The sequence below is a fragment of the Gobius niger genome (genome assembly GCF_951799975.1).
Source record: "Gobius niger genome assembly, chromosome: 19".
NCBI lineage: Eukaryota > Metazoa > Chordata > Actinopteri > Gobiiformes > Gobiidae > Gobius > Gobius niger.
In genome coordinates this window covers 16,136,626-16,160,523 of record NC_136870.1, presented here as the reverse complement: position 1 = coordinate 16,160,523, position 23,898 = coordinate 16,136,626, and the positions used below count along the sequence as shown (strand labels likewise).

The 23,898-nt window shown below is 40.1% G+C and overlaps 2 protein-coding genes across 5 annotated transcripts in view; one reads left to right on the top strand and one right to left on the bottom strand.

The window, feature by feature from the left end:
* Positions 1-120: 120 nt before the first annotated feature.
* Positions 121-7,381, bottom strand: stx4 (syntaxin 4). The gene is made up of 11 exons (XM_079577020.1): positions 7,270-7,381; positions 4,883-5,092; positions 4,445-4,549; positions 3,959-4,058; positions 3,809-3,883; positions 3,653-3,726; positions 3,462-3,570; positions 2,811-2,884; positions 1,910-2,047; positions 1,724-1,834; positions 121-1,310 (listed from the first exon to the last, which is right to left on the bottom strand). Exons 2-11 carry the CDS (start codon positions 4,910-4,912, stop codon positions 1,233-1,235), a joined length of 894 nt encoding a protein of 297 aa, XP_079433146.1. The 5' UTR covers positions 4,913-5,092; positions 7,270-7,381; the 3' UTR covers positions 121-1,232.
* LOC306978475 (rho GTPase-activating protein 44-like) overlaps positions 7,328-23,898 on the top strand; it is an 84,163-nt gene continuing 67,592 nt past the window's right edge. Inside the window, exon 1 of one of the 4 annotated variants that reach the window (XM_079577011.1) lies at positions 7,328-7,649. In XM_079577011.1, coding sequence (XP_079433137.1) covers positions 7,597-7,649 — 53 coding nt within the window. In that variant the 5' untranslated portion in view covers positions 7,328-7,596. The remainder of the gene's footprint in view (positions 7,650-23,898) is intronic. The other 3 variants (XM_079577010.1, XM_079577012.1, XM_079577013.1) reach the window with 3 other exon arrangements.

Below are 23,898 nucleotides of genomic sequence, written 5' to 3'. Positions count from 1 at the left end.
TGCGCGTCCTTGCTTGATATGGCTAAATATTTTCAGAAAATAAGTCCTACTAAACACCAGTATCAGATGTTCAAAATACACAATTTAGTGTAATGTACAATAGGATAAAGGGGAGGGGCAATAATTTGATACTTCAGGCTTACAATAACAAACAAGAGACTGAGGTAATATAACAGGGTGGAATTTATTTTTAACACAATGTTAAGAGTATTTCCAAGATGATACTATAACTACATGGAAGCTTAATGATTTGTTCATTCACCCATTGTTCTCATGACCAGCTTCATAAAGCGTTTAGCTACTGCCGTCAAACAGGTGCCTCTTTGCTCAGAGAATCCATCAGACAAAAATAAGATCTATGAAGAGTGGTTCAAAAAGTTGCAACATGGTGAATGTGAAAACTGCAAAGTAAAAACTCTCGGTATGACTATTGCTGTGAATAGACTTGTGCTGAAAACTCACTCCATCCCTTTAGTGCACAGTTTTAAGATCAGGAAGAAGGCACAGGTATAAAGTTTTGTGTTGCCGCCTTTTCCACAGCAGCTCAAATATTTCCAATGGTAAATACAATTAAGTTGGACAGATAAAAGTGGCAGAGGAAGACACTCGGAAACCTTTATACAAGAAAAAGCAGAAGGCGATTGTTAATTAGCAAAACGTATTTACACTTGTTACAGATAGACATTTTATAACACCTTTCAAGTCTTTAACAATATCCATAAAAGTTTGTCTCAACAGTGAGGTTATGTACAATTATATTAGTCTCCCTATAGCTAAAATCATTTTATAAAATTGTTTACATTTCCAATTAATTTAAAAAACAAGTCAACACACATTTCCTGAGTACAGTATGTTCAGCGCCAGTGTTCAATACTGCAGTCTGCCCGTAATAAGGCCATTAAAATCCATTTATAAAAAAAGAGGGAGAGGGTGCACCACTGTAACAGTTTATATCCAGGTGTTGTGAATCCTGTTAGGGTGAAACTAACCAGCAGCTTACGTTTGAAAAGAACAGGCGGATTGTTTTGTGTTTTTTGGTGACGAGGAGCAGGGTAACACACCACATCTTTAAAAAAAAAAGTCTTACTCAAGTGACACAATGGTTAGAGTAGGAAAGTGTATATGAACTATGCCAAAGGATGACTGTAAATTCACCTGTAGGTACACCCTGTCGGCTCAAATATAAAGGATCTTTTTGAGTCTATAGGTGCTTGTGCAGACCCACGGGGTTCTTAGCCAAAAAGAGAAAGCAACGCGATGACTACGATGAGAATCAAGATGGCCAGGCAAATTGCAATCCATATTTTCTTCTGCAAAAAAATAGTAGAAAAAAAAAAGAGAAGTCAAAACATGGACAAAAACGGTGCAACTTATCAGTAGAATTAGAGCTGCACAATACACTTAAAAATCTCTATGTTCTTCTGATTTTGGGTCAGTTGGGTTTTTGTCTTGTTTTAAAGGGACTATAAGGAGTTGAACAATGTTAAAATTATGTATTTTCCTCCCCCTACATGTTCCAGCAATGTCCTAATGTGTAGCATGAGCCCAGATCTATTCACCACAACTGCCTTGTCGTCATGCACAAGCTTAATATAGAAGCTGCAGTTACATGTATGACCTGAGGTGGCAGTAGTGAGTATAAAATGGCCAACTTGCATCTAGCCCCTTTAACATTGCAACTTTTTCTCATATTGTGCAGCCCTAGGTGGAATATATACTGTACCTTGCGTGCTTTTGACTGGTACGTAACAGCCTTTTCCGTGTTTATTTTTGCCTTTTCTACATAGTTGGAAGATTGTTTGATGTTTGATTCAATCCTGTCGACCATTTCTCCCTTTGGGAAAGAGTCTCAAATTAGAGCAACTAGAAAAACAAAACCATATTTAAACACATAAGATGATTTTGTCACCTGGGCCTCCACCTCCATGGCGAGGTACTGAAACATGTCGTGCAGGTCACGTATGCTCTTCTCCAGTTTCAGGATCTCGTCATGTCGGGATTCGATCTCATTTAGAGCCTGCTTCGTCGCTTGAGCATCACTCAATATCTGCAGGGACATGGAATATAGAAAATAAATTGGTATAAATGCAACTTATTAATACACATTCGCCAAGTTGAGCCAATAATCACATTTAACTTTTCATCAACATTAACAACAACCATCATTTAAAGCAATTTGATCTACCACTGATTGTCACAGGCTTTGTCCAATTTTGGCAAAGCGATTAGATCTGCAGGGGTTAGAATCCCGCCTCCTGAAGGTGCACACTGTCATTGTGTCCTTGGGCAAGACACTTCACCCACCTTGCCTCCAGTGTTTGTGTGCACAGGTGTATGAATGAAAGTGTGAATGGGTGAGTGGTTCCTTGCAATAAAGCGCTTTGAGTGCCTAATATAGGTGGAAAAGCTCTATATAAGTTGAAACCATTTACCATTTAGGTTTAAAATAAAGATTTAGTTCACAGTGCACGTTTAGCACATTTCCTGAACTTATACAAGAACCAGAACATGTTTAACTACATGGTGAGCAGGTTTTATACACACAATAAAACTGAACGGTTGGAGATATAATATTATAATTTGGTGTTTGCACAAGATAACTGCAGCTGTTTCGATTTGACTGGATTGCAATCGGTTATCTTGAACCCGGACTTTCACCTTTTACTTTCTTTCTTACCCAACTCAATGTCCAATTTGAGCGAAAATACTCTATGATTACAAGTTTACATTTAGCCTTTTGTGCTACTGTGAATGTGACAGTGGAGGCTCATTGTTTAAACTTAAAGGTATGAAAAGTCACTGTTACCCACATTTTGTGTGAAAACATCAGTTTGTCCTTTTTCCAGCATGGCATCAAGCTCTTCGTCTGTGACATTGTTCCCAGCTGCAAAATATCAAGAATCGATTAATAGAAATACTAAGTAACCCAAGAACGACTCTCTAAGAAGTAGGCAGATTTCCTACATTTACACCTATAGCTTATACTAGGGCTGAAACAACTAAACGATTAATCGACAACTAATCGATTACTAAAATAGTTGTGAACTATTTCAGTAATCGATTAATCGTTTTCTAGTAAACACAGACTAAAGTAGAGCAAAAAAGACATGACAATTATGTAATGTGGATGAAAACCTACTTTGTTTTTAAAGTTGGGGTCTGTAGTGTTTTGTACATCGTAAATGTCATAAATATCTGTCTTTGTCTCATCCAATCAGAAAGCAGAATTAGCACAAAGAGCCTCCCACAAACGTTTACTTTAAGTTTGCTCCATCAACATGTCCTCAAGTGCTGTCACTTTAGCTTTATGTGATAAAAAAATTGAAAAAATACAATTTCCATGCATCTTTCACAGCCAAGCGATTAATCGATTAATCGTAAAAATAATCGGTAGATTAATCGATTACCGAAATAATCGTTAGTTGCAGCCCTAGCTTATACGCAGACAGATATATACTCACTGATTTTGAGTTGCCTCTGTATCCTCTCCACATTACGATCCCTGTAATGGGCTTGGATTGTGTTACAGTGGCCCATCAACTCAACAAACTCCTTGGATAAAATGCCATGCTAAAAGAAAGAGCATAGAACATTTACACACATAAATAATATATACTCGTCTAAAGCATGCAAAGAAAAACATTATAGCCACCTGTGTTCGCTGCATTCGGATGTTTATAGGTATGTATTTCCCATCATCATCATCTCCTTTTTTAGGTTCAATGCCTTTGGAGTCAATGCACAATTTATCAGTAACAACCACAGACATATTAAACGTAATTAGTATCGTGATAAAATGAGCACATACTCTTAAGTTTTTTCTGTATTTGTCCCGCCTTTGTTTTGATCTCATCTCTCAGAGTCTGAAGCTCTTTCTTCATACCTAAGATAAAGTAAAAGCTGTGTTTAAATTTCGTTCATGTTACTAATATTGGGAAGTAATGCGAAAGACACTTACTCTCCTCTGGTAGAGCCACACCCAGGACTGTCTTCTGCTTGTTCTCAAGGTCAGAAACCATTCTCTTCAGACTCTGAAGGCCTTCATGAATTTCTTGAGCCTTGGGACAAAAAAAAAAATGGTGTTACATTTCAGTTCCTCATCTCAACACATACCTGAAACACTGCTATAAGGCGAAATCTATTTATATAGTATCTAACATCAAAATAAAACACGCACAGGTTGGGAATATAGGGATTTCCTCCTTCAAAGTTTTCCCTTGACCCACACCTTATTAAAAATACTTAAATCCATGACTTCAAATTTGTTTTTTCTCTCAACTTCTCCAGTCAGCACACAAATGCAAGTGTATATGAATGCGTTTCTCCTTTTAGTTTCACTTCATTTTGTGCAATTCCAGAAATCCCCCCATACACAACATTAAACGTCCTGCACATTTAATATTATGGTGAAAGAATAACTCAGGGAATCAACTAGTCAACGCACCTTTTTGAAGTAGGCTTCACTCTCCTTGTCCTCTTTGGCTCCAGAGGGTCCAGGTTTGATCATGAGCGCTCGGCCCTCCTCATCTTCATCCGAGGACTCAGCCTTCTGTGGTCATCGTTACAGGTGGAGACAGAGACAGAAAGGACCATTAAAGACAGTTGAATACACATATTCCTCATAAATGTCCATGTGCCACTGATGCACCAGCCTCTGCCCTGCCTCAACCCCTGGACAAGCCACAACGGAAGTCAATGCGGCAACACTTTTACAGAAGAGAGGCGAGCTCACACTTAATAATGCACTTTCTCTAAACGACATTGTATATTTTAGCAAGAGATCTACATTTAACAAAGACTATCTCGCCGGTCAATCACAACTTATCGGAGTTAGCAGGTTAGCATGCTACAGTCAAAGCTAGCCGCTGTCTTGGAAACTCACATTTCCCAATTCTTTTGTTCGGTCCCGCATTTTTCACAGTGACAGCGGTGCAAGTCAGACAGGAACAGCGCGGATCTGTCCCAAAAGAAAAGGTCAGGTGTTGTGAAAATGAGACACTAAGCGTAAACTTTGCTAAATGTCATTCAACTAGAGAAACTTCAGTGGGCAAGCTTCTTCTGTTGTTTCGGTCCGGATACTCCACAGCACCCCCTGTTGGCGACAAGAGGAGTTGCCGCCACAGCGTCAAACCAGCACTCCAAGAGAAATAGAAACCTAACATCTTTAATACATATAATAATATAATCTAATAATAAAATATATATCAAACAAAATATCTTTAAGGTTGAGTTGTATATCTATTGTAAATTATCTATTCACAAACAGATTGATGTCTCTCCAAATACTTGTACAATGTCGAATGTTTATAGCGGGGGTACTTAAAGAAACAGGCCACCATTTTTCCATACTGAGATATGTTCTTACCTGAGCTTAGACGAGTTGATGCGTATCTGTCTGGTGTTTGTGCGTGCCCTGTGTGTAAGAACATTCCCAGAACACATGACTTATTGATTCTACAGCACCATGACAAAATGAGCAAAGAGGGTCAACATTTAAACGATATTTGGATATTACACAGGGTAGCATCTATGCAAAATCTTTACCATACATTCTTATGGGTAACAAAAGATTTTTTAGGTAAAAGCCACACAGAGTTCCATTCAATATCATTAAATAAATTGTCCCACACAATAGGATACAGATGTTAGTTTTCTTATGGAGTCTCTTATGATTTGTTTTGACACTTAAGAAGGGGTCAGAATTACCAATATATAACTCTTGGGATGAATCTACTGTAGGATTGTGAACATAAGTTGACATCAGTATTTTGACACCCGACGGAATAGCGTCAAAAACAATTGATTCCATTGGCACCACTAGGAAATGATGCATATGCAAGAATTCATCGTAAGAATACGTTACACCGCTTTTGTTAGTCAATTGATGTATAAATTATGCCATTGTTAACCCATTTTTGTAAGAAAAGTGATTTGTGCTTGAAGCATAAGTGCCGCGATGAAACATGACGTCACTCCTCCATAGGAAGAGCGACGACTCATTATCACGAGTTTTGTGAGATCGTGCATTACCCTGTCCAGTCTTTGACTGGGAAGAACATAAATCGGCGCCTAACCGACCACTAGTTATTATAACCATGGATTGACGCAAACAGTTTCATAAAACGCTGTGCTGTGAATAGAGACTTTAATGACAAAATCTTGTACATTAATTTTACTTACAAGAATTTAGGGGAAACATAGTATGGGTAAACCTTCATAAATTATAGCTGACAGAAAACTTTTTGCTTTACGTCTTGCAGCCACAAGGTGATGCTATGTGCCTATGAATAGGTACTACCGATTGCATTTAATAGACCCAAACAATAATGTCCTTATGGGTCCAGCTAAAAATGTGAACACACAGAAGAAGAAGAAGAAGAAGAAGAAGAAGAAGAAGAAGAAGAAGAAGAAGAAGAAGAAGAAGAAGAAGAAGAAGAAGAAGAAGAAGAAGAAGAAGAAGAAGAAGAAGAAGAAGAAGAAGAAGAAGAAGAAGAAGAAGAAGAAGAAGAAGAAGAATGCAGTTTCATTGGTAATGGAGGCACATTCCCTCACCTTTATAGCTATTTTAAATTCCACAGTAGTTTTAACTGTTTAGGTTATATGGATGAATTTGATTGATAGAGTAGATAGATATTTAAAATCAAAGGAACAGGCCACCATTTTTCCATACTGAGATATGTTCTTACCTGAGCTTAGATGAGTTGATGCGTACCTGTCTGGAAGAGCGTGGTCGCTTCTAACTTCACCCCTTTTGGAGCTATATAGGAATATGCTGCAAGAGGCCAAATGCTAACAACATCTTTGGTCTTTTTGCGTGACTGAGGACACACAGTTCTTCCATACTGTGATATGTTCTTACCTGAGCTTAGACAAGTTGATATGTCTGGTCATTGTGCGTGCCCATGGAAGAGCTTGGTCGCTTCCAACTTCACCCCGTTTGGAGCCATAGGAATACATTGGGAGAGGCCAAATGCTAACAACATCTTTGGTCTTTTGGCGTGACTGAGCGCACGCACACAGACCAGACAGGTATCAACTCGTCTAAACTCAGGTAAGAACATAGGCTACCTCAGTATGTAAAAAAGCGTGTTTCTTTAAAGGGTTTCAAATATGATTTTAAAACTGACTAACCCATTTAGATTGGACAAGTTCATACCCACTTTGTTTGTGCTTTAGATTATTATTAAACCTATACATTTGAAATTCTGTAAACAATGCGAAGACAAAAACAACAAACCTGATTTCATTGTTTTTGTAATTCACGCGCACCTCAGAACTCCATTTCCCAGAGTGCACCGGGGCAGATCTTCGTGTCGCCAGCAGAGCGCTGTCAGCGCAGGGCGAGGGAAAGGACTGGTCCAGCAGCAGCAGCATCTGTTGTAGCAGCGGAGCGGTGCGGTGACGGAGACCCGGGGCTCGGCGACAGAATGTGGGGAAATTAACCGCGTCCAATCCCGGTCGAGATGCACGGAGCGGCCACCTGAAGTGTGCCCCCGCTCCGCCCGACACACACCGCTGCGGAGATCTGACTTCACACCATCAATGAGATAATGTGGAGCGCCTGTACCTCTCGGTGGTAAAGCAGAAAAACACAAGATGAAGAAGCAGTTCAATCGAATGAGACAGCTCGCCAACCAAACAGTGGGCAGGTAAGGGGCAACCATTGTCTCCTCATAATGTGTGTGTTTAGCCTACTTTTATCTGTTCAATGGTTTTTTTGCCCGCCATCATTCAGTATTTTTTTTTTAATGGTGCGTGCTGTTTCTGCCGCTCAGCTGGTACGTAAATACGCACAGAGCGGGAGCTGTCACTGTAGGTCACGTTTGCAGAGGGCTATCAGCTGAGTGATTGATTGAAGCCAGCAGGGAGGAACATGCTGAGCTGATAGAGGTACCCGGGTTCATCCAGGGAGCCTCTACTCTCCAGCATTCAACCCTGGACAGCCTTTATCATGGAGATGGCAAAAAAGTCACAGAATAGAGTTCATGATGCAGAAGGGATAGGCTTTTAGTTTTGTGCAGTTTTTCATTAAATGCATTGGGAAACGTTGCAATAGTATGGATTTTGTGTTTATATGTCAAAATGGCAGAAACTGTGTGTTGAAATACTGTACGCTGGTCTATGCATAATTGTTCTAGGCTGCACTGTAATACCCTAATCTCTGAGCAGATGAGGGCAAAAGGCCTGTCACAAATAATCACTGTGTCAGCTCATTCAGTCGATAGGCATTAGATGAGAAAGTTTAACATTTCTGGCTCTATATTTAGCATCTGAATTTCTATGGTGCATTTAAGTCAACAGTGACATCCTTACTGTGGTATAACACATGTACACTGTGCGGGGTCGTAGTTGAGTCAATTGTGGGCTGGGTTGGTTGAGAAAACTGTAAGGTGGTGGTGGATTGTTGTTTGGATCGAAAAACAAAGTATGGAAGTTTGAATCATTCACAGTGAACGTCAATAGCAGACTGTAGGAACAGGACTGACTCATGAGGTTTTGATGGCTTCTTAATCTGGGAGTTTGTCGAGTCCAGAATGAGTTTCCCTGAAAGATGATGACACACCAGGGCTGAGAGAGTAAGTGATTAATCCAGGCTAAATCCTGACTGCATGAGATAGTAAGCGAGTAATACAAGGCTATACAGTAGGTCCAGATAGCTTGGACAGCTGTACATCACATTACAAGTTACTTTATGGTGACCAGGGCTTCGAAAGCACAATATATGTGTAAGTTATGTTTATGGTTAATATGTCTGCACTTACTGGACCTATCAACATGGAGCAAAAACTGGTGCAACGTTCAGCATGTTATCACAAGTTAACTTTGCATTTTTTTCACTGTAGTATTTAAAAAAAACAAAAAGATGAAACCAATGATAAGGTTCAACATGCAAAATGTAAATCATCTGCAATTATAAAACTTTCACCGCGTGGAAAGCCCTACAGCAAGACTAATGAACTGGCTATGATTATTATTATCACCAATGTGAGAAATATCTTTTTGGATATTTCTTGGAAAAACTATGAATCATCCATAGATTTCTGATGAAACAAATGTCAGCCTCTTTTATGTCAGGAGTTGTAGCCCAATATTGTTTTACCTTTGTTTGTCAACCCCACCCTTTAACTGTAAATGAACGTCCATGGCCAATGTCAACACTGTGCCTTCAGCAATTTGGATCAAGTGGTTGCAATCCTTTGTGGCGATTGCATAACATAAAAATGTACAGAAATAAGTTACAGGAAGGTGTACTGTATAACATAATAATAGGTTATGGCTAAAAGTCGAGGATGATCTTTCATTATTTTATGTTATTTATGATTCAACCAAGCACTTAAACACATAAAAAACACAGTATACAGCCCTTATACTGTCTTGTTTTGTTATGAACAATCTTCCTGTGTCTATCTTGGGATGTTGATCTTTTATTCATTAGGTGGCAAACTGGTTTCTATAAATTGCCTGTGGTGAATGTATGCGAGAGTGACTGGTTGTCACATTGTCAGTATCTTATACAGGCCTGGGTCTTAAAGCAGCACTAAGTAACGTGTTTACCTTAATAAATCCTTCTCGTAGTTTCTCTGGGGATAATACAAGTGTTAATGGGATGATTGTGGAGGTCTTTCATCTCCCCCTGGTGTCTCTGGCCAGAAAACCACAATTGCAGCTTTCCCTGCACCAGGTCCGAGGCGCAATACACACTAATGAAATCACGAAGAAGAAGCTAACAGGCTAACAGGCAAAGCTAGCTGCGGGCTAGCACCGCTTAAACAGTATTTACAGCCAAGTTTCAGTGAATTTTTTTGTTACAATATCCCTTTGTCTTTTCTGTCAGCGTAGTATTTACTCTCACGGACATTTAACAAGTTAAAAAACGCAACATGCTACGACACCTGCAGTGGCGCTTATGGCCTCTAGGGGCAGGAGTAACTTAGTACTGCTTTAAAGCCCACTGTCTCTGGGTGCCCTGCCTAAAGTTCACTCTTTCTGGGACATGCATTGGCATTGAAATGAGTTGATGAATCAGTAGATAGATGTTATTAGTTTGGTTTATGGTCTCTAGTATTTTTTCTACTTAACACTTTTGCATCTTTTTGTTTCAACCCATTTCATGGTGAAGATGTTTATGTTGCAACATGGCCATTACCTTTGACTGTTTTAGCCTCCTTCTATTTTGCATGTGGTCATATAGTAAACTCATTGATTTACAACTTCCCTTGCTCCCGTCTAGCCAGACAGTGTCTTCTCTCAATCAGATTGAAATCGCAGTTTGAGCTGCTACAATTAGCAGAGCCTGAAATCATTTCGGTAAATATAATCATGGCTCCAAAGTGAGACATGTATTGTGCAGCGAGTGAGAGTAGATATAAAGCTTATTGTCAAATGTTCTTTACTATGTGAAATGTACAATTATAGAAGATGGCTTTGAACTTTTGTTTTTGAAATGCTTGTGCTGCTTGAGGCTCGTGGTTTGCCTAATTACTGTATGTCCTGGAAACCCTGGGTGTTAAATGTCTCCATGGAGTTCTGTTATGTATAAAACCTGCAATTTCAGATCTACAGAAATGCTCTCAAATTGCATGTGATATTTTAACCTTGCAGATCATTTAGTTCTTCAGAGTGTATTTTTTTTATTGTGTGTAATGTGTCTTTTCCCATAATTGTTCAACAGTGCCTTGTTTTCTTTGGCTGACACACATTGGAAACAGATGAAGCTGGCACAGGGAGGTTTTCATGCCTTGTACCCCTCTCACCCCTGTCTGAGTGCAGGCAGGAGGTAGTGATCAATAGGAAAAGTATTACCTCTGCTAATGCCCACCCGAGTAGTCTTGGCAGAGCTGCAAGAAATCCCTAAGCAGCATTTATCAGCTCCTAAAAAGTGACTGAAAGTGTAGCCGGAGGTGAGCGAGACTAGAAGCTTAATGTGTTTCAAACGATAAAACCAATTATTTGGAAAAACTATATGACTGCAAGATGATTATGTAATGCTTGTTTATTCTAAGCTCACTCAGGCGTGTCTCTTCAATAATGAGCTGTAACCTGTATTAGAAGATCAGGAGCAGAAGGTGCAATTAGTCATAGTTAGACTCCCACACTTTGCCGACCATTGGGCACAGAAGGTAATGTGGTCATATTTCTATCACGACCTTGCAGCCAACCCCATTTTGTTTTTGAGGCGAGTAGGCACCAGGTGAACGCGACCTTAAATATCCTCCCATTTGGGGACTCATAATAATTGCATGGCTCTGATTTCATGCAAGGGGACCAGTGTTAATTCTGACAACATATTTTATTTTAGACGAGATTTAGTCAAGAAAAACTTTTCAATTTTAGTCTAGTTTTAGTCGACTAAAATTGCAAGTAAATTTAGTCGACTAAATTTAAGACTAATTTAGTCGACTTTGCATTTATAATATTCATCATAATCATATTTAATCTTGTTCCTCTGCTTCATGGAGCTGCTCCACATGAACAAAGCTCAGAGCTGCTCCTTTGGCAGAGAATTTAAATGATATGAGGCTCTTTCAGACGGTCAATAGAAGTTTGGATGATTTTAGTCTCTCCTTTTCATTTTTATTTAGTCTTATTTTAGTCGACTCAAATATCTGGACATTTCAGTCATAGTTTTAGTCTCATGAGAAACTTTTAATTTAGTTTTAGTCCAATTTTAGTCGGAAAAAACATCACTTTGACTAAAATTAAGACTAAATATTTTAGTCGACGAAATTAACACTGAAGGGGACTGTCCCACCATACCAGTCCCAACCACAGATAAACCCCAGCAAAACGTTACAGGATTGGATTTTGGAAGGGCTGTTATAAAAGCAAAATAAACTGTACCTTAATCAGATGCTGGGTTAGTCAGTTACATTTATTCCAGCAATTTCAGGGGTCGTTGCAAAAATATAACCGGAAATATGACAGAAATAGTGGGGGAAAGCACATATTTGCAACACTTGGCTTGTAGGAGGAACTGGAGTAAGTTGAAGAGGAGCCAACAGTGGCACAATGAGAACACATACTTTAATTAATGGATAATTTGTCATAATCACCTCATTAAAACCGTCCCGTACACAATCCCTATCCCACATAAGCTCTGCTCTCGAATCGGTCCCTCCTCACTATAGTTAACTTCCCCATCAGGGTCATTCGTGTCCGCCGAAGTGTCCTATTGGCCTTATAACTCTAGCCCTAACTAAAACACACACGCCCAGCGGCTCCTATAAAGCTTCTCCATCAGCTTGATATGGCTGCATTGCTCCAGTTAAAGGTATATAGGTCAAGCGAGGTTCAGACTCAAAGTTAAATTTATCTCCAAAACAGTCGCTCGCCGCGTTAATCCACCGTAATGCTATGTAAACTGAATGAAATCGGCAGAAACAGGGAGGCCTAATCCTCTTCCAGCTGCGTCACTCCTACAACTCACTCACTCATTCATAGCATTTGTGAACACTTTTGACAGTGAGTGGTTAAAGTTGTGTACAGCGTGATCACTAATGCAATCTTTACACAGGTTAGGTTTTCTACTCGCCACGTCTCAGAGCAAATACAAAGAAACGACTAGAGCAAAAACGGGATAAGGCAAAGTTAGGGTTCAGCCTTTTAAAGTGCATATGACAGGCTTAAGGGTTCATGACTCATTTAGACGGTGAACTATTGTAAGTAATAATTATCGTTTTATTTCAGTGAAGCAGAAAATCTTAACCCTTTAACCCCCACAAAACTCATCTAAGCTTGATCCTTGTTTTTATTATCATGTTTTAGTCATTTTTTGTGTGCCTTTTTTATCACGTTTTCATTGCTTTTTTGTTTCTTGCCATATTTTTTCCACGTTTTTGTCACATTCTCAATGTTTTTTTGGCGCAGTTTTTTGTGTGTGTGTGCGTGTAATGTAACTGTGATCGAGCCACAAAAAAATGTGACCAAACCAGTCAAAAAATAAACAAAAACGTGATGAAAACACAACCAAAAAGAGGAGAAAACATAAAAAAAAGGAAGAGGCTTAGATGAGTTTTGTAGGTCTTAGCTTTCAAATGAGGCATTACACATTCTGTGCTCTGTAAAGGTGGGGGTTAAGAGGTTCATAAAGAAATGTTGGGAATAAAATGTGTTTTTATTTTTAAGCTACAGACAGGAAGCGACGGGGTAAAATTCCATACTCATTTCCCTTTGGCATGACATGGTTGGCACGGCAACAGTTCAAAATGGTTTGCCTCTACCTATGTCACTTCCTGTCAGTGTCCAATAAGGAAGTGAAACTATAAACATTACAAACCGTGGTCAAACTAAAGAAAGCTGGGTACAATATTTAGCAAAATCTTAAAGTGTTCATTTTTATACTCACTACTGCTACCTCAGGTCATGCATGTAACTGCAGGTTCTATATTAAGCTTGTGCATGACGGCACTTCGGACCTGAAGTAACAGCTTTTTGAGTGATTGAGCAGGATTTTAGAGGCAGTTGTGATGAAAAGGTCTGGGCTCATTCTACACATTAGGACATGGCTGGAACATGTAGGGAGAAACTTTGTATAGTCATTTTAAATATAATTGTGTTAATGTGTCTTATGCGCTTTAACTGTGGGTAAAGCTGCCCATCAGTCAATTAGACTTGTCCCAGATCAAGACTGCAGCGTCTTCTCCAAAAAAAAGGTAGATAGGTGTGGGCACTATGCGGCAAAGGAAAGTACTGTCTAGTTTTCTTACTAAAAGTGTCTGTGTAAAGTTAGCAGCAGTAGTGGAGATTATGAATGAAGGTTTAACAGTGAGAAAAACCCGTTGTGAGCTGCAAAAAATAGTCTCCATTCCTTTTCAATGGGAAATAGCCTTTTTTTTTGTTCTATTCTGCAAGCGACACAATTATGTTGTTGTTCGAACGAATTACAAATCAGTGCCACAAATAATTACTGTCACTCCATCAGCTTTGAAAATGGACCAGAGTGAATGGTGCTCTGGCTGCTCTTAATGACTTCACCGTGAGCTGGATTTCCATTTTGTGTGTTGTGTTGTGCCCCGTTATAGTCCGCAACAACAAATAGTTACTGTGTGATTGATGGGTGGGACCTGTGACTAATGAATCCCAGAGCTTCTCAGTGGAGCCTGACAACAGCTCGAGCCACTGACAGCAGCTGGACCGGCCTGTCATTTCCCCTTTTTCACCATGAGCCAGAGCAGAGGATGTTATCGCCGAGCTTGTTAAGGCAGAGTTCAGCGAATGCAAGATGGACACTGGAATGCAGAGGCGACTAGTACTCAGTTCTTTCTTGAGTAATTATTTTGGTCACTATACTTTATACTTCGTCAATAAATTCAACGCAAAGTTACTCTCACTTTAACATTTTAGCGACTCTATCCACCTCTGCTGGAATGCATGGATGCAAGTCTTGTTGTTCTGCAGTTTTGCAATAGTGATTTCTGATTTAGGTTCTATAATAAATATTCCTTGTGCACCTTTTAAAGGAACAGGCCACCATTTTTACATACTGAGATATGTTCTTGGCTGAGCTCAGACGAGTTGATGCGTACCTGTCTGATGTTGTTAGCATTTGGCCTCTCCCAATGTATTCCTATAGCTCCAAACGGGGTGAAGCTAGAAGCTACCACGATCTTCCACGGGCGCGCACAAAGACCAGACAGGTACACATCAACTCGTCTAAGCTCAGGGAAGAACATATCTCAATATATAAAACCGGTGGCCTGTTCCTTTAAACAATGTCCAGAGGCACTAAAATTGAAGACTGAAATTGAAATATGAATTGAACAATCCCCATGTTTACATCTATAAGCTACAAGTTAACCGGTTTCATATGCAATAAAGCCCCATGCACTGTGATTTTTATGATGTTGCAGTGCCTAATGTGAATAAATACTTATCTAATTGTGCTGCCCCACTGGACTGAAGCTGCATCATTAAAAGCAGCATGAAGCCTATTATTAGATTTGGGACATTTTCATCAGAATAAAATTGAATAATCAAGCTTATTACAGTGTTCAGTTTGTAAGTGTGTTCATTCATAACACAGTCAAGTTAATGAGAGTCATTTTGTTGGTAATCACTTAAAAAGTGATGATTTCATTTCTTTGGGCTTCAGCAGCTTGACAGATCTGATCCCATAGGCTTGAAATTGCCACAGTTCATTCTGTATCCTCAGTCGTCTAGCATTGGTGCTTTGAGTTTAAGATTATCATGTGCTGCTCTCCTCACCTGTCAGAGAGTAAAACACTCCACATGTAAACAACCTTTTACATGCAGTCATGGCAATGGTCCAATAATATACAATTGTTTGTGCAAACTTACTGCTGGGTAAATCTCACCTGACAGTTTTAACTTTGCACATTGGAATCATGCTGTTTTTCTCTCACCCGCTGATATAGCTCTGATTAGCTGTCACTGAGCTCAACATTACATTCTGTTCCGAAACTGGCAGAAGCAATAGCTGTCAGGCGCAGTAGTAAACAATATTTTCCCCTCGTACATGTGACCCCAAAAGGTAAAATTAATTAAAAAAAACTGGTAGTCCCACTGGATTACTGCAAGATTTCAACATGCTGCTTACCTTTAACACATTGAGTGCCGCTGTTGAGTGTCAAACATCCACTATTTTTCATGATATTTGTAGCACCATCGGTGAAAACAGTTTAATTCTATGTGCCTCAGTTCCTGAGAAAAACGGAGAAATCCTAAACTAAACAGAGTTTAGTATGGATCAAAATCACATATTTTTTTCTAGATTCTGAGATAATTAGTATTTTATGCAACGCTCTCCTTTCTGATTAACTCCTCTCTCCACCTCTCTCCTCCTTTCTCCTCTGGCGCTAACGTTATGGGAAGAGGCAAATGCCTAAATATATTTGTTTCAAGTCAATTTTCAAGGACAACACTGTTGACACGTTTTGAAACACCGTGTGTTGCCGTAGATCGATCGCTCGATCACGTGTGCATTTAAACAGCCTGGTCCTCGGATTGAAGACTTAACCCGGCTGTTTCTCAGTCGTCCATGGATCAATTTTGACCATTTAAAAACTCAGAGACATGTTTAAATCTCCACTGTTTCGATCTGTACATGTGAAGCCGCTCTGCTTTGTCAAATGTGCTCCAGAGAGCGAGAGAGAAGTGTCGGGTTTACAGCTGTTCGCTACGCAACACCACGCCCCCTGCGGACCAAAAAAAAAAGAAAAGAAACGCAATAATATATATGAAATGTCCAGATCTTGACTTTTTACAAGATTTCATCTTAATGTATTTCACTTCTGTTCATCACAGAGCTCCCAAAATCACATAAGGTGTATTAGAGTGTCTAGTTTAATAATAATAATAATTAAAAAAACAGCAAAAACATTTTTTTCCGTTTTTGATACTCAGTGTGTTAAGTGCTGCCTAGTGAGAGTTTGAATCAATATTCTCATGCTGCACAATATATTGCAAAAAATATTTTATCACAATATTAGGTGATGCAATATCAGTATTGCAAGAAGCCACAATATATCACAGCATCACTCATCGAGATCGACTGTGTTTTATCATATTAGCATATTGAAAGGTACAACAATATCGTGCAGCCCTACTCTCAATGAATCAATCAAACTGTAGTAGCTTCACTTTGTCGCAAAAGTTGTGAAAAAGATTGACTCCTCAAGGTATATCACAGCTGGTGCTTTCATCTAACCTTGATTTGTGTCATATTTCTCTCAATATACGTCTGCTTTCATTTCTATCCTCTGCAACAACATCTGTATAAAGCTATTGTTCAGTTTTACCTGGTGATTTGTGCATGATTAATTGAACAACCTTGAGACACGTATCCTATAAAGTCCTTGTTTCTTACCTTTATTATTTACAATACCAGTTTGTTGCATAGATTTAGATCAACTCTGCTGCCATTTCTGCCTGGAGAGAAAAAAAATCCAGTTTTTCACTCTCGCGAACGTTGACCCTGCTGACTCCCCATCAATAACTATTAATATTTCACATTCCCTCTGTTTAGCACAAATGAAGACCTGTTGTCGTGTCCATCCATCAGATTTGTACTAAATGGATGTGCGCAGACGAACATAAATTACAATAATCTCTCGTTGGCCGCGGTGCCATTCACTTACAGTGTAATGAAGCCATTTGTCAAGCACGCTGCCTCTGCTCACATTGTACTCATGTGCGAATACCCACAACATCCGAGATACCCGTTTATCAGAAACATAATTAGTATTCACACAGCAGCGAGTCCATGCATCATTTAGGTAGGTGTTTATGATTTGCAAAGGTGCCACAGTAATGCTCACGGCTGAAGGCTAAACCGGGGCTACGCCTAACAGGACCTGACATAATGACATTAGCTTCTTCACGTGCCGCACCTCCCCGAGCAGCGAAGAGGTTTCGGAGACGCAGTGCTCGGCGGAGCTTGTATCGTCAACATCATCGCAGGCGCCATTAGAGTCGGTGGGTGGCACTTGGGTTCAGGAGTGAGAGATCGGTCCGAGCCAGTGAAGCAGGCTTTGCATAATCAATAAAGCACTCCCGTCTTTAAATAGAAGGTTATGAGCTGCACGTTGGCCTGTAGGGGGTTTGATTGCACCGTGCAGGCTTTCGTATAGGCTCTGTGCCGGTGTCGGTGTTGCAAGTTTGATTTCCAGTTTGCTAAATGTGTTTCACTACTATGTGAGGCCACGTGAGATTCAGCCCAGGAGCTGAGGGACATGAATTTCCCTGCAAACCTTTCATAGTTAATGGGATAGAAGAAGAGCATGCAATAATCTAAAGCTTAACAGGAGTTACGTGCATCTCCCTCTCAAACTCTTCTGCAAATATCTAAACTACATGTCGTAATCCCATCGCATATAGATTATTTAGTTAGTTTCACAGCCAATATATGGACTTCATGATTAAAATTGCAAATAATTGTTCTCCCTCTTTAGCGCTGTAACTCAAATACCTCAGCATTTGTCCCTCTCCGCTGCCCCTTTGCCTTTTTAAAACCGCCTCTAATCCCCTGCTTCTCAAACCCATCACGTCTCTTCCTTTTCTTTGGTCTCTCATTCGGACGTCAGCTCTGTGTCTGTGCCTTTGTCGAAGTGCTGCACCTTCCTTTAATGATGCCTCGCCAGTCCTGCTCAAAGGCAATTAGCTTTGAAAGGGAGAGGCTCGGGCGGCTCTCCGGTCTAAAATAGCTAACCTTTATGTATTCATTATGCAATCCCTTTATACCTACAATACCTTAATGGCCTATTGTAATCCTTATGCAAAAGACTTCAGGATCGAACAATAATATGTGGCAGGTTTTGTTACACCGCTGTTTGCTTTACACGTTGTTGATAGCTTTGAGTTTGTTTTGAAGTTTGAACTCTGTGATCCCTTGGCTTTTTGCTTCATGCTACAATGGTTAGTCATAGGTTTGTGTGAGAAACTTCTCAAACTCTTATGAATTATTGGACCTGTAGTTGCATCATTTTTGTCTCTGTTGAAATGGCACTCGAGGGAACATGCAGTCATCATACATAGGAAACATACTTTCCAAAGTAGATGGAAAGTCAGCAATGGGATCTCGAGGGAGGAGCCATATCTCAGGTTTATTAGCGAGCTTTACATCAAATAACAAACTACCCGTGGCAGAAGTTTACGTTTTGCACTGATTTTTGGATTATGACCAATAGTTATGCAAGTTTTGATTACATTTTCCTTGCAACAAAGGATAAGGCTTGTTGTCAATTCCCTGTTATTGTATTATAACTACTAATTAGGACATTAAAAATTAAGCTTAAGGAGCAAATTGCGCTATAATATTGTCTATTCATGTGGGAGGTTATTCAGGAGGCGTTTTCTAATTTGCCAAGACCAGCCCCGAGCAGTTTGTTTTTCTAATGATTATTTATTTGCTTTCCAATTATGAAGCTATTAACTGTGGATTAATATTTACTCTAGCATCTAAACAGATCCGCTTCCTTGTGTCAAATGTGCTTTGTGCCTAAAACAGTTAAGCACAGCAGTCATATGCAATATAAATGTTATTGACCTACTATTAATATTCCAATTTGGGGATTTGTGTCACTTGACCTGCCCTGTTGCCGCGGCAACGTCACTCACATCCTGCAGTGACGGTGACAAACATTAGCTCAGCTGTGACCAGCACCGGCTTCACTTTCAAAACTCTCTCACACCCCGTGGACTTTAACCTGCCCCAGTCAGGAAGTGACATCACAGGGGCTCGCCGCTCCTACGCTCCCGCTGGGCTGAGACTCCACAAATAGACACTCGTTTTGAGGTTTTCCAAATGTGTGTAGGGAAGGTCTATAATTGTCTCTATGATTAATGTTTTTTAAGGTCCTGGGTTCCACTCCCGGATGAGCCCCCAACTGTTACAACCCAGCTCTGCTAGGATAGAAGTTGTAATAAAAGATGTAGAATGGATAATTAAAGTTGTAATTTATTAAAAGGAGTGTACGGTAAATTTAACGAAGGGTGACAAAATATTCAAACAAAAGGGGATATTTACAAGGTTAACAAAACTGTAACCTAAACTAAGACAACATAAAGTGAACTAATAGAGTGTCACTTGATTCCACGTCACCACAAAGTGAACATCCCAAGAAGTGACACAAACACAATACAGAGTAGCATGCTGGCCACAAAGACCAGCAGCCCTGAATATCCCAAAGTGTGGTCTTTTAGGTGTGGCTGGCACCAGGGGGTTGACTGGGGCCAGGTGTTCAGATGCCGCACCAATCAGGACCGAGCTTGAAACGAGTCCACCAATCCCAGGCCAGGGCTCACACAACCAGGTTTTCATGGAAGACAACAAATTAGCCACACTAAAACTAATACAGAAAGGAAGGAGACTGGAGGCCTGGAGCCAGAACACTTTTGTTTTTGTACAATGAAAAGCATGGGATTCAACTTTAAGCAATGCCTGGTAGTTGACTTAAAGGGACTATACAGAGTTTAAAAATGTTAAAACCAAGTACTTTCCTTCCCCTACATGATCCAGCCATGTCCTAATGTGTAGAATGAGCCCAGACCTGTCCACCTCAACTGCCTCTAAAATCCTGCACTGTCACTCAAAATGCTGTTAATTCGGGTCCGAAGTGCCGTCATGCACTAGCTTAATATAGAAATTACACTTACACGTTAAAACCCGAGATGGCAGTAGTGAGCATAAAATGACCAACTTGCATCTAGTCTCTTTAAATGACCAAGTTAGTAAAACTTTTTTTTTCACTTAGAAGCATTTTTGTTTTCCAAGTCTTTTCTCAATTATTTAATCACGCACGGGGGACAGGCCTTTCTCTGTCAAGTCTGCATGTTGCTACGGTTTCCCTTACCACTAAAAACATGCACAATCGGTCATATGCAGACACGAGACCAGCTGCACCTGCCGGCCATGTGTCAACAGCTGTGTTGATTATTATTGGGATGCACTTTTCAGACGCTAGTAATAACAAATCGTTCTGGTCAAAATTCTGAAGCATAAGAGTCAAATTAAACAAAGAGTCATACATGAAAACACTGAATAAAAAGCCATTGTTTTTATTAATAATATGCAAATTTTACCGATAGGGTCCCCTATGGAGCCAGGATGAATGAGAGTGTGTGTACTTATATAGTTTTCTTTCAGTCATCATGGTCAGTTTGGGTATTATTAGATCACCTTAATTAATTTTGTGTCTTGTTTTGGCAGATTAACCATTCAGAGCCAAATATGTAATAACCTTTTGCTGCAATAACAAGTATTTCTGATTAAATAGTTTGAGATCACCTGTGAGTTGCGTGTCTTCAGCAGGAATCATGCCTGATACAAACTGTAAAAAGTTAATTTGTTGTTATTATATGCGCCGCCTTTTAGTATTCCCAGTGCGCGTCTCACTTGATGGAGTACAGTCTGTGCCCTTGTTATTTCTGCATTATCTAGCGCTCTGCAAAGTCTGTCTCTCCCTTCATTGCACGTTTAATAGAAAGTTAGGAGCTATGTTTCTTCGGCTGGTTTTTGTGCCTTGTGTCCAATTTATAATGGGGCAGATTTTTCACTGCACTCAGAGTTTGGCCTTGCACGGGCCTGGGGGAATTGGATTGCGGCCTTGGAGCACATGACATAATTATTTTGATTTTTTCCCGGCTCATATTTAATCAAAGAGAGGACACATTAGAAGAAAACACAATTAAGACTCGCGTATCTCATACAAATGGCATTGCTTTGACCTTATAAGTCTGTAGAGGTGAAACTTTTGTTATGTAGCTCAGGATGCTTTGCTTGGCTGCCATGTTAGGCGATATTGCATAATAATATTATTTTATTTAATGGAACGGGCCACCGTTTTTCCATCTTGAGAAATGTTCTTACCTGAGCTTAGACGAGTTGATGCGTACCTGTCTGGTCTCTATGCGTGTCCGTGGAAGAGCTTGGTCCCTTCCAACTTGACCCCCGTTTGGAGCTATAGGAATATCCTGGGAGAGGCCAAATGCTAACAACATCTTTGGTCGTTTTGCGTGACTGAGTGCACGTACAAAGACCAGACAGGTACGCATCAACTAGTCTAAACTCAGGTAAGAACATATCTCAGTATGGAAAGACGGTGGCCTGTTCTTTTAAAACAAAGTGTTCTCCACAATTCAATGGACCTTCACAAATATAACAGATGTCAGATAAAATATAACCACAGTAACACCACAGTAGAAAAAAAATAACTCTTTTAACTTCTGATTTGAACTACTAAGATTGTAGTATCAGAAATCAGTGAAACTGAAAGGCCAGAGTAACGTTTGCAACCTTAAATTCTCCATTGTTGTACTATAATGCACAACATTATCGACCATCTTTCCCAAATTGCTTTCTATAGAGATACTAGAGATGGATGTGAATAGGAAATCCACAGGTTCGAGTTATGATCGTTGAACTTGTTAAAGCAGAACTTGTTCACCTTGATAAATCCTTTTCGTAGTCCCTCTGTGGGGTACTACAAGTGTTGATGGGATGATTGGGGGGTCTTTCATCCCCCCGGTGTCTCTGGCCAGAAAAGCCCCAATACACACTAATGGAATCACGAAGAAGAAGCAAACAGGCTAACGGGCAAAGCTAACTGTGGGATAGCGCCACTTTAGCAGCATTTACAGCCAAGTTTGAGTGACAAAAATGATCTCCATTGAGTAATTGGGTTGTGGCACAATGTACAATATCCCTCTCGCCCTTTATCTTTTCTGTCAGCGTAGTATTATCTCTCACTGGCAATTAATGAGTAAAAAAACACAACATGGTACGACCCCTGCAGTGGCGCATGTGGTCTCTAGGGGCAAGAGTTATTTAGTTCTGCTTTAAGAAAAATGGTCAGATTTGTAATAGGGTGATGTTCTCTTTGTTCATACAGTTTACTAATATGTCGCTGTCAGCCTCTCCAGCTGTTTAGTGTCTCTCTTTAGCTGCTCTCGTGGCTTGTCTCCGTGTGACGTCTGTTAAACTTTAATGTGGAGTCAGCCGCTGAGCTCTGGTGTCACTGTCACTGCCCCGGCTCTGACACGGGGGGCCGGGGCGAGCAACAGGGCACGTTCTTTCTACAATGATGACTCTAATATTGCGTCAGTGTACTTCTTTATGATGTATGGGGGGGAAAAAACGAATTTGTATATGTTACAGCCCATAATTGCGAGGGATTTAATAGCGCTTATCGTGGGAAGAAGTCATCCAAAGCAATTCTCAAGGGACAATTATTCATTCACTTTGCACTCATTGGTGGCATGTAGCCTCTAGCCATGACTGCCCTGGGGTAGACTGACTGAAAGAAGACCCTTATGGCCCTCCATTCTGGTACTAATGGGTCCATCCCTGCTTAGCTTCTCAGGTCAGGCGCGATCGAGCACTCTCACACTCCAACTGAACAGACTGAACATAAAAAAAATGTGCTACTTTCCACCTTTGGCAAATGTTTTGGCCTTGTCTTACATTTTGCATACTAAGATGAGAAAATCTTATCTGTGAATCTATTGTTGTCAGTGATATGCAAATATACACCATTCATTTTCCTCCCACACTAATCTGTCAAACCTGGACGCTGCAGCAGAACCATCCCTGTCTTGCAAAACAAATGATCATGATAATTTATTTGGCTTCTATCACCAGGGAATATGATGAATGGTGAATATGCATATCTTATTTCTTGGCACGTCCATGTGCAAACATTGGTATGCAGCTTGTTGCTAAACCTTTCTTTTATCGGAATATGCTACCCACCTCCAGTAAGCTTCCAACTCATGTCATAAAAGCGTCTTTGGTTGTGTTCTCAGCACAAGCCTCACTTTTCTACAGAAGCCTAAAGGAATATAAGCCTTCCACCTATTATCTATCTACTTGTATTGTCTATCTACTTTATATACTATATCATAGACTTTTACTTACTTATACAATTACCTTTTACTTATACAGTACTTCACTAAGGTCGATATGACAGAGATTTTCAATTAAAGAGGGGGTATTATGCTTTTTTCAGCCACATAGCACCAGTCTATATCACACTACAATGATGACGAAACCTTCTGTTGGTCTGTCAATGCAGTAAATTAGAATAACTGCCTTGTATAAAATTGCTCTTTCAAAATGGCGTTAGCAAATGACTTGAAATAGGCCCCTGTCTCTTTAAGAACCTCTGACCCTTTCCGACACGCCCCCTCCACCCGCTGTCTGTGGCATCACAACAACACTGCGCTCGTTGTCTGCGTACAGTATTGAAACTACGATCGGTGCATTTTAATTTTTATTGTTGGAAAGGACCTACTGTCTATCACTTTGTGAACAATGGCCACACAGGATATTATTTGGAGACGAACCTTCCACACCGGACGCTTGGAAGGGGCTCTTGCCTGAAAAATAACTGCTGTTTGGAGGCTTCTCTTTGCATCTGCCATGCCCTATGGAACTATACCCCC